The sequence below is a fragment of the Onthophagus taurus genome, chromosome 7 (genome assembly GCF_036711975.1).
Source record: "Onthophagus taurus isolate NC chromosome 7, IU_Otau_3.0, whole genome shotgun sequence".
NCBI classification, from domain to species: domain Eukaryota; kingdom Metazoa; phylum Arthropoda; class Insecta; order Coleoptera; family Scarabaeidae; genus Onthophagus; species Onthophagus taurus.
In genome coordinates this window covers 9,685,084-9,696,705 of record NC_091972.1, presented here as the reverse complement: position 1 = coordinate 9,696,705, position 11,622 = coordinate 9,685,084, and the positions used below count along the sequence as shown (strand labels likewise).

Below are 11,622 nucleotides of genomic sequence, written 5' to 3'. Positions count from 1 at the left end.
TTGGCTACAGACGCGAGTAACACAGGATTAGGTGCTATACTTAGCCAGGTGAGAGAGGGAAATGAACGCCCTGTGGCTTTCGCTAGTAGAGGACTAAAGAAGGCTGAGCTAAACTATTCGACTACCGAAAAAGAGTGTCTTGCTGTCATATTTGGGATAAAGCAATTTCGGTGCTACTTATATGGACGCCGTTTCACTATCATAACAGACCACAGACCATTGAAATGGTTGATGAATATCAAAGACCCGAGCTCGAGACTAGCACGATGGGCTTTAATGCTAATGGAGTATGACTTCGAGATTATCCACAGACCGGGCCGAAAGCATGGAAACGTGGATGCTCTCAGCCGAAACAGTATAGTTTCCCTAATCCGAAAGGATGAGAAAGATAAGTTATGCATTAATGAAGTAGAGGGAAATTTGTTTGATGCTCCCCAAGGTTGGGTATTAGCTCATTGCGTTTCGGCTGATTTTGCGATGGGAGCTGGTATTGCAAAGGAATTTAAAAAGCGATTTGGCTCCGTTGAAAAATTAAGATCCGAGGAGAAAGGAGTTGTTGGAGTCAATAGCTGAACCTTCTGAAAACCCTTCAGAAATAGAAAGAGAACGTGAGGACGATAGCATTATTATTAAGGCACCAGAATTAATAGATGAACCCCTTGAAGAACCGTTGGCAATACGACGGGAGAGGAGAGCCATAAAACTTCCAGCTAGGTATAGGTAAAGTATAAGGTATACAGGTAAAAAAAAAAAGAAAAAAAAAATAAATAACTAATAAATAAATAAAAATATTAATATTAAAATAAGTAAATTAATAAGTTAAATACTAAAATTAAAAAGAAAATAAATTTATTTATTTTTTTTTAAATAATAAAAAAAAAATATATAATTAATAGCTTTTATTGTCTATTCTGTTGTTGATTACTAAACACCGGAAAATCGGATTTTTGTTTTTGTTTGTTTCAGCGCTCTTAACTACTTTATTGGCGATTGGAGCCTACATAAATATAGGATTAACAATTTATTATCGCATACGATTGTAGCACCCGTAGTGTTAATATTAGTCTCATATCGCTAAAAAAAAAAAACGTTGGAAATTGTTCACAAATAAGGTCCAATTATGTAGAAAACATGTTACAAGTGCAAATAGTCCAAAGAGCCCGGATTCACCGACAAATCGTATATAGAAACACATAAAAATCGCTTATTGTTGGCCCCGTTATCACCAACCACCGTTAGTTTGCTCGCTAAGAATGAAACGAGTTATGTCGGCCGTGCAATCGGAGAAGTCCTGTACATATTGAAATGTGTACCAAAGAGAGTGCAAGTAAGAAAAACGTATACTTGCTACCATGAACTTCCTGTCTCTGATACGGATAACCGGTCCTATTTTGAGTCGCCAATGACACATGTACTCCTGGACTATGCAGACCAGGTTGACCGCAACCTCATTAATTCACCAATGTATCAGATTGAAAAGCCCTGGGTAGCCTTAACTCCACTGCAGGTATCCCAGACACCTCCTGATGGACTTCTACCTTACGAAGATTCAGAAATCAAAATTTAGTACCATTATGAATTTGGGAGTGGCCGAAATTTATAACAACGAAGACGTCAGACAAGCACAAGAACTAGTACAAGTCGGCTTGGAACGATCAGCTATAAACAATGTCATTATTAGAAAAATCCAGGGAAAGAAGACAGAAAAATAAGAACTGGATTCAACTATTTCATGCGGAAGAGTTGCGTAAATTTGCTAAGAGCACGTTATCGCACGAGTGATTGTTTTATTGTGTTTCGTAAAGGGACTCGCTAGCGTGATATTGAATGGCTACGCAATATATAAAACCTTGGGATGCGGTATCGTCATCTTGGCCAGTTGTGGAAAAATTTTACGATGTGGCTTCTTAATCAGAGGAGGGGTGAGGATCTTGCTTCGCCAGAAACTCCGACTAACATAGTTCCTGAGGCAACCAATTCCACAAGCCCTGAAGTGATGGTTTCAAATATATATTCTGAGGTACCGACCTCTCCAAGTTGGATGCGGAAATAAATGGTAACCAAGATTCAGACAACTTCGTCTGTTACAGATCCTATTAAACCAAGAATACTTACTCCGAAATTGTCCTTATTCAAAAAAAATCCTGAAATATACGATTCCTATCATTTGTAAATAATCATTAAAAAAAAAAAAAAAACATTCTAAATAAATCAACAATGTCTTATCGTCGACACATAAATGGAGCCAGCTGAGAACATGTTTATTTTCCACCGAAGAAATGTAGTAGCACCCGTCAGGTCGCCCCGAGATGTGATGACAGCTTCTCTACTTCGACTACTTGACTGTGCGTGCGTGGTAGTTCTTAAACGTTTTGGTGTGAAGGACTATGTTACAACTTTTAAAATAATTTTTAATAAATTAAGTGTTAAAATCGGTGAAAGACTCTTAAGAAAGTGACTAAAATGCATATGTAAAAAAAAAAAAAAATTGACTTTTTGTTTCAAAAGAATATCAATAAAAATGTGTTTTCGTAATTAAAATTATGTGAAAATTGGACTCTATGTTACTGAGAAGTGTTTAGATGTAGACTTTTTGTAACGATTGAGATTGTTGATTCTTAAGATTTCAAGTAGATATCGGAAATACTAGAATGCGGTTTGTATTGTTCATTTTGGTATCATAAATAAGGCTCTTAGGGGAGCCTTCTTTTAAAAAGGTGGGAGGGATGTAACAAACCGCATTTTGGGATTCGAAAGCGATTAAAAAAAAATAATAAAACGCAATACAGGCAGAACTTTGTAATTTAATTACGAAGTTGCGTCTTGAGAACCGAGGGTCCAGACTAAATACTACGTAGGCGGTTCTGGCAGGAATGTGCCGAGGTGGCAGTTAGAGTAGATGGAGCAGGGGAGAAATGAAGAAAAAATCGGGGAGTCGGTTACGGGATTGGAACAGAAAAGCATCGGGCGAAACCGGGAAATTAAAGTTTTTGTTGTGTTTTTAAATTCGAGTCGTGCGATTTGAACTTATAGCAATTTAGTTATAAAATTCGTTGAATTGGATTCTCTTTCTTCGATGAATATTTTACTTTAACAAACGGGTAAGCGTTATTAAAATCTTAAACTTCCGATTTCTCATTGAACCTGCTAACCACCTCGGCAAATTCCGTAATGATGTTGTTGAATAGCTTATGTCATGTAATTTTTACTTTTTAAAATCTTTGTCAGTTGTTTTTTTTTATATATATAATATAATACGTTCTTGTTCAAAAATAAAGCAAACTTATTCTTTAGCAGTGAAATTTCGTTTTCTTTCAATCTATTTTTATTCTTAATTTCAAATTACTGCCGTTCGCTTTCAAGTGAACGAATGCAGTGTGCCAAACCCTAACTCAGTCATTGCTAGCTATCAAGAAAACGGTAGTGCGTGGACAGTTGGGTACGCGAGCCGCTCCGTGGACCTAGCTAGGAAACCCACTACGGGAAACGAGAACTTCTCGAGAGCTAGTTTGTGACACTACACTGGTCCGTTTTTCGTTTTGACACTTTTCCTTTGAACTGATGTGCTAGTCCGCATATTGTGTGGAGCTAGCCTAATAATAACGGGAATGTTACTTAAGTTTTTGAGAAAAATAATAACGGCAGGCGTAGTAACTAACAGAACTAACGTAATAATATACAAAACGCTTATAAGACCAGTCCTCACGTATGCATCAGAAACATGGGCTGCTTTGAAAGAAAGATATTCCGGCACATATGCAGGGGTGTTCAGGAAAACGAAATATGGAGAAGGCATTACAATTTTGTGTTGTGTGTCCATTGTGTCTTCCATCAAAATCAATAGATTAAGGTGACTCGGCCATTTAGAAAGGATGGATGGCAGGGAAGCCCCAAAGCAAATGTTCCGCCAAACAAATTTAGAACCCACAAGAGAGGCAGGTCTAGATATAAGGACCAGGTGGAAGTAAGTCTAAGAACGCTGCGAGTTAGAAACTGAAAGGCCAAGGCACGAGATAAAAGAGAGTGGAAGCTGATCCTAGAACAGGCCAAGACCCATCATGGGTTGTGGTGCCAATGATGATGATGATGCTGTTACTTGGTAATCTTTACCTGAAGGTCTTCGACGAGGTTTCTATCACATTTAAGGCAAAAGTGGTAACTGTCCTAGTCGAACCATTTACCTTCATGATTTCTATCATGCATTGCTGATGTCATAAGAAGACCTCTTTTAATGTATCACGACCCAGTTAATTAAAGACGTCAGCGACGGAATGAATAAGTTGATCGATTTTGAAAACATCAGTTTGGTACTGAAATGTCTGTATGGCATTGAAAAAACCGAGATGTTATTAGATCGAGGTTATTTAGCTTTAATTGTAGGCAGAAATGTATCCACTATCATGTTTCTGTATTCACTCTTAATCACAGAGTCAATAACCTTCGCCTCCAGACTCCCAGCTGGACGATTTTTATTTCTACGTTTGGCTAGTTTAACAAGATCTATGGATATTGATTGCCGAATATCACAGCGTCAATTTGAAGATTGGAGGAAAATTTTTCTAGATTATTATCGTTTTATTACTTATTACTTCATCCGCAGTCATTTAGTTCGCTGTCCGGTTCCTTCCCAAACCACCTTTCAATATTTTGCTCTGTGAAGTTTGATTTTATAGCATCTTCAGCTCTGCAATTAAAACTCGGCCTCTAAGTACCATTTAACTTCTACTTCATTGCACTATTCCAAGCTTCAGTCACAGCAAATATGTCACCTTTTAAGTTCATGTCTTTTAACGCTTTAGTGACATCATCTTCTCACAAAGCTGCATTCACCAGAATTTTTTGTAATTAGTCTTTATCGTCTGATCAGCGTCTTTTAAGCTAAAATTGTTATTTTGCCCCATGTTGTTGGCGTTATTTAAAATAAGTAGCGCTTTGGGCAGAAGATTCTTGCATTTAGAGGCACTTAGGTTAGACATTTTATTTTTGGTTTTTGTATATGAGTAGAAGATCAACATTTTTAAATACTGTAAGTGATCTTGCTTGCACTATAAATAAAAACTTATGTTTGTATGTATCATTAAGATAATAGTAATTCTCTTTTTCAACACTTTTCTGTCTGGTGTTTTTTTTTCTTCTCTGGACAGGTGTTTATTGTTTAAAAACTTTGCAAAGCAATCTATTTTCATCAGCAATTAATTTTTTCTTGTTCCAAAACAGCGTCCATTTGAAGATTGCAGGCAAACATTTCAATTTTCTCTAAAACCAAGATTCTTGGTTTTAGAGACCACTTTGGTTACACATTTTAGTTTTTGTATACGAGCAGAACAATCTCATTAGCATTTAATTTTTTTCCTGTGTCTAAAGCAGCCGTGCTTGTTATGGTCAATATTCTAATTCAAATTTCTTTAGGAATAATATACATGATATAAATTGAGGTTAAGAATGTACAAAATCAATACAAAAGTCATTTCCTATTTGTGCATTCTTTACATTCATTCTTCTTCAAATAAACAAAGATTTATCGTGTGCACGAGAATAAATATTGACCACCTTAAGGAATTTAGTATAAATTCTTCCATTCTCTACTAAAATAAAAAATTTTAATTCTTTTATTACATTTATTTGTGTTGAAATAGAAGTAAATGTGTAATATATCGATTACTCAACTCGAATCATCACTTTTTTGCGATGCGGTAGTGTAACGTCCAAAGAATCTAAACTTACTTCCTTATCAGCTGTTTGTCCGTCTTAAGACAAAGAACCCAACTCGAATTTCATCAGTTATTCGCCGGTTATCGCTGTTTAAGCAGCAATTGGAACAAAGTCAGGATTTATTATCAAACTATATAATTATTAAAACTAAATCTTTAACATAAAGAACAGATATGATTTTGAAATCATTTAGTGTCTTTCTAATTTTATTATTTTTGCAGCCTCATTTAGGTAAGTTAGTTTTTCTTTCTTAGAGAAAAACAAGAACATTTATTTAAGTAATATTTTACTTTATCATTACAGCTTTAATTTTCATTAAAAAACCGATTGAATGGAGCACCACTTATACAGCAAAAGGAACACTTTATATTCCTTATGCAGAAATAGAAGAACCTTTTTACGCTTGGTAAGTATAGTTGAAAACAATAATATTTTTAAATTTATCAGTTCAACTTTGATAAAGTGTTGATAACTTATAAATAAATTTGAGATGTTAAAAAGGTCAATGATTGATTAATTCTGTATTAAAAAACATTATTTAGGTTTGATTCATCTTCCGGTCAATCTAGAATCGATTATTATGGTGGAATGGTGAAAACATATCAACTTTCAACATATAAACCATACGGAACCAGTTTAAAGATAGCTCCAGTTACTACAGAAGAAAAAACTAACACTAATACTTGTTTACAAGTTAATGGAACGAAAGATTATCAAATCGAACAGCAAACAATTTTGCCTGATCTTACAGGATTTAGTTATTTAGGTTGTTTTATTTAAAAATTGAGGCAAACAAAAAGTAATTGATTATTTATTTTTAGGTGATGAAGTAATAAATGGGCAAAACACACAAAAATGGCAATTAGTTCAAAGTATTGGCCAAAAAAGTAATAAATACACAATTTGGTTAACATTCAAAAATGATTTTCGCAAAAAAACTGTAAAATATGCTGTTCCAATTAAATATGAAATGAAGGGCTTTAATTCTTTGTTAGGTAGCCATTATGATCATTACTATTTAGAATATTCTTACTTCGACATTAGTCCAATTGCTCCAGAAACCTTTGAACTTGAAGAAGGTAAGACAAAAAAGAAATTAATTTTTTTAATTATTAAGATATCTTAAAGTTCTTTTATTATCAACCAATTGTCAACTGCTACAGCAAGGTTCATTTGAAAAATTGATATTAGCATTTATAAAAATGACACATTGAAACTGAATGAAATTTGCTTTAAATTGCATTTTATTTCATCCTGATATCTCATCTACTTTTTAAGATATGATTTTTTTAATTTGCTTATTATTAATCGAACAGAGTTGTATTAAAAAAATTATAACGACGAGATTGTAGGAGTAGGACTATAATCTTTGACAGATTAAGTAAAAGATAAATTTGCTTTAAAATGCTTTTCATTTCATTGAGATATCTCAAATAGTTTTTGAGATATGATGGTTTAAAATTCTTTTATCATCAAGCTATCCTTAATTACCACAGCGAGGTTCATTTAAAAAATTCATATCATCTGAATTTATAAAAATGAAGAAGTTGTACTTTACACATTGAAACTAAATGAAATTTGCTTTAAATTGCATTTTATTCCATCTTGATATCTCATCTACTTTTTGAAATATGATGTTTTATAAATTTTCTTATTATTAACCGAACAGAGTTGTATTAAAAAAATCAAAACGACTAGATTTGTAGGAGTAGGAAAATAATTTTTGGCAGAATAAGTAATAGATAAATTTGCATGAAAATGCTTTTATCATATATTTATATATCATATATATATATATCATATATATATCATATCATTTATTTAATTCTTTTATCATCAACATATCCTTCATCACTACAGCGAGGTTCATTTAAAAAATTCGTATCATCAGCGTTTATAAAAATGAAAAAATTGTACTTTACACATTGAAACTAAATGAAATTTGCTTTAAATTGCATTTTATTCCATCTTGATATCTCATCTACTTTTTGAGATATGATTTTTTTAAATTTACTTATTATTAACCGAACAGACTTGTATTAAAAAAATCATAACGACGAGATTTGTATTAGTAGGAAAATAATTTTTGACAATTTAAGTAATAAATAAATTTGCTTTAAAATGCTTCTCATTTCGTTGAGATATCTCAATTAGCTTCTGAGATATGATGGTTTAAAATTCTTTTATCATTAAGCTATCCTTAACTACTATAGCGACGTTCATTTAAAAAATTCGTATCAACGACATTTATAAAAATAAAGAAGTTATACTTTACATATCGAAACTAAATGAAATTTGCTTTAAATTGCATTTTATTTCATCTTGATATCTCATCTACTTTTTGAGATATGATTTTTTATAAATTTTCTTATTATTAACCGAACAGAGTTGTATTAAAAAAATTATAGCGACGAGATTTGTAGGAGTAGGAAAATAATTATTGACTGATTAAGTAAAAGATAAATTTGCATTAAAATGCTTTTCATTTTGTTGAGATATCTCTATTAGCGTTTAAGATATGATGTTTTAAAATTCTTTTATCATCAAGCTATCCCTAACTACCACAGTGAGGTTCATTTAAAAAATTCGTATCATCAGCGTTTATAAAAATGAAAAAATTGTACTGTACACATTGAAACTAAACGAAATTTGCTTTAAATTGCATTTTATTCCATCTTGATATCTCATCTACTTTTTGAGATATGATTTTTTTAAATTTACTTATTGTTAACCGAACAGACTTGTATTAAAAAAATCATAACGACGAGATTTGTATTAGTAGGAAAATAATTTTTGACAATTTAAGTAATAAATAAATTTGATTTAAAATGCTTTTCATTTCGTTGTGATATCTCAATTAGCTTCTGAGATATGATGGTATAAAATTCTTTTATCATGAAAAAATTGAAAAAATTCGAATCATCGGCGTTTATAAAAATGAAAAAGTTGTACTTTACACATTGAAACTAAATGAAATTTGCTTTAAATTGCAGTTTATTCCATCTTGATATCTCATCTACTTTTTGATATATGATTTTTTTAAATTTGCTTATTATTAACCGAACAAAGTTGTATTAAAAAAATCATAACGACGAGATTTGTAGGAGTAGGAAAATAATTTTTGACAGGTTAAGTAATAGATAAATTTGCTTTAAAATGCTTTTCATTTCGTTGAGATATCTCAATTAGCTTCTGAGATATGATGGTTTAAAATTCTTTTATCATTAAGCTATCCTTAACTACTATAGCGACGTTCATTTAAAAAATTCGTATCAACGACATTTATAAAAATAAAGAAGTTATACTTTACATATCGAAACTAAATGAAATTTGCTTTAAATTGCATTTTATTTCATCTTGATATCTCATCTACTTTTTGAGATATGATTTTTTATAAATTTTCTTATTATTAACCGAACACAGTTGTATTCAAAAAATTATAGCGACGAGATTTGTAGGAGTAGGAAAATAATTATTGACTGATTAAGTAAAAGATAAATTTGCATTAAAATGCTTTTCATTTTGTTGAAATATCTCAATTAGCGTTTAAGATATGATGTTTTAAAATTCTTTTATCATCAAGCTATCCCTAACTACCACAGTGAGGTTCATTTAAAAAATTCGTATCATCAGCGTTTATAAAAATGAAAAAATTGTACTTTACACATTGAAACTAAACGAAATTTGCTTTAAATTGCATTTTATTCCATCTTGATATCTCATCTACTTTTTGAGATATGATTTTTTTAAATTTACTTATTATTAACCGAACAGACTTGTATTAAAAAAATCATAACGACGAGATTTGTATTAGTAGGAAAATAATTTTTGACAATTTAAGTAATAAATAAATTTGCTTTAAAATGCTTCTCATTTCATTGAGATATCTCAAATAGTTTTTGAGATATGATGGTTTAAAATTCTTTTATCATCAGGCTATCCTTAACTACTCCAGTGAGGTTCATTTCAAAAATTCGTATCATCAGCGTTTATAAAAATGAAAAAATTGTACTTTACACATTGAAACTAAATGAAATTTGCTTTAAATTGCATTTTATTTCATCCTGATATCTCATCTACTTTTTGAGATATGATTTTTTTAAATTTGCTTATTATTAACCGAATATAGTTGTATTAAAAAAATCATTACGACGAGATTTGTAGGAGTAGGAAAATAATTTTTGACAGGTTAAGTAAAAGATAAATTTGCTTTAAAATGCTTTTCATTTCGTTGAGATATCTCAAATAGTTTTTGAGATATGATGGTTTAAAATTCTTTTATCATCAAGCTATCCTAACTACCACAGTGAGGTTCATTTCAAAAAATTTATTATTAAATAAAAAATTTTTGTTATTTAAAGATATGACATGCAGTTCATTTCCGGGACCTGGCGATAAACACATCTACACATTCAACCCAATTAAAGAATTTATCCATCCAGCTCACTCTTACGATAATTATTTAGACAACGAATTCCAACGGTTCACTAATAAACACGCAAAATCTTACTCCGATCATAAAGAACATATACGCCGAAAAGAAATTTTTAGACAAAACATTCGATTTATCCACTCAACAAACCGAAAAAGCCGTTCGTTTACGTTAACCGTAAATCATCTTGCTGATAAAACTGAAACGGAATTAAAAGCTTTACGTGGAAAACAATATTCGAATGTTTACAATGGTGGTTCACCGTTTCCAAAAATCGAAAATCGCCTTGCTTTACCAACTCAATTTGATTGGAGAATTTTTGGGGCTGTTACTCCAGTTAAAGATCAATCGGTTTGTGGAAGTTGTTGGTCTTTTGGTACAATTGGAGCTGTTGAAGGAGCACTCTTCTTGAAAACGAAGAATTTAGTACGGTTATCCCAACAAGCTTTAATTGATTGTTCATGGGGGTAACATAAATTTTTTTTGGTTTAAGAAATTTGGATGATTTAATATTTTTTTAGGTATGGTAATAATGGCTGTGATGGTGGTGAAGATTTTAGAGCTTACCAATGGATGTTAAAACATGGTGGGGTCCCTACTGAAGAAGATTATGGACCTTATTTGGGACAGGTAACTTAAAAATAAAAAAAAATTCTTGTGGAAACTAGGAATAATATTTTTTTAAGGATGGTTATTGTCATATTGATAGTGTAACTCCAGTAGCAAAAATAACAGGTTACGTTAATGTAACATCAAATGATCCAATTGCATTAAAAACTGCAATTGTTAAATATGGACCAATAAGTGTTGCAATTGATGCGAGTCACAAGATGTTTAGTTTTTATTCAAACGGTGTTTATTATGACGAATCTTGGTATGATGAAATCACCAAAAAGTTGAGAAATAATTTGTTTATGATTGTTGTTTTTAGTGGTAATAAATTGGAAGATTTGGATCATGCTGTTCTTGCGGTTGGTTATGGAACAATTAATGGTGAAGATTATTGGTTAATTAAGAATAGTTGGTCGAATTATTGGGGTAATGATGGTTATATATTGATGTCAGCTAAGAATAATAATTGTGGAGTTATGACAACGCCAACTTTTGTTACTATGTAATTGTTAATACGAAACAAATTTTTACATTAAGTTTTTAAAAATTAAATATCAATAATTGCTTTCTAAATAAATAGTGTTGAAAAAAAAACCTGTTATTTACATTATTGTTATAACAAATACCAAATATATATTTTAACACTCCAGCTCTCCAGGAACTATCCAAGGTGAAGAAATCCCTTTCTCAAAGAAAGCTAAATAAAAAATTTTGGATTGATCATCAAAACCTTTTCATGGAATTGACATTTGCAGGTAGTTTTACGCAAAGCTAGTCTTTCTGGAAAATTTGGGGCCTTACCCCTGAAAGAATGTACTGGCTAACGATCCTACTTTTCCCTTTTTGGTTTCAGTTCTTCTTGTCTC

General features: G+C 31.5%; 1 protein-coding gene across 1 annotated transcript; it reads left to right on the top strand.

The window, feature by feature from the left end:
• The first annotated feature begins 5,444 nt into the window (after positions 1–5,444).
• On the top strand, positions 5,445–11,344 carry LOC111424603 (C1 family peptidase 26-29-p). The gene is made up of 8 exons (XM_023058210.2): positions 5,445–5,943; positions 6,016–6,118; positions 6,255–6,478; positions 6,534–6,791; positions 10,074–10,611; positions 10,666–10,774; positions 10,831–11,018; positions 11,076–11,344. Exons 1-8 carry the CDS (start codon positions 5,886–5,888, stop codon positions 11,260–11,262), a joined length of 1,665 nt encoding a protein of 554 aa, XP_022913978.2. The 5' UTR covers positions 5,445–5,885; the 3' UTR covers positions 11,263–11,344.
• Positions 11,345–11,622: the final 278 nt, after the last annotated feature.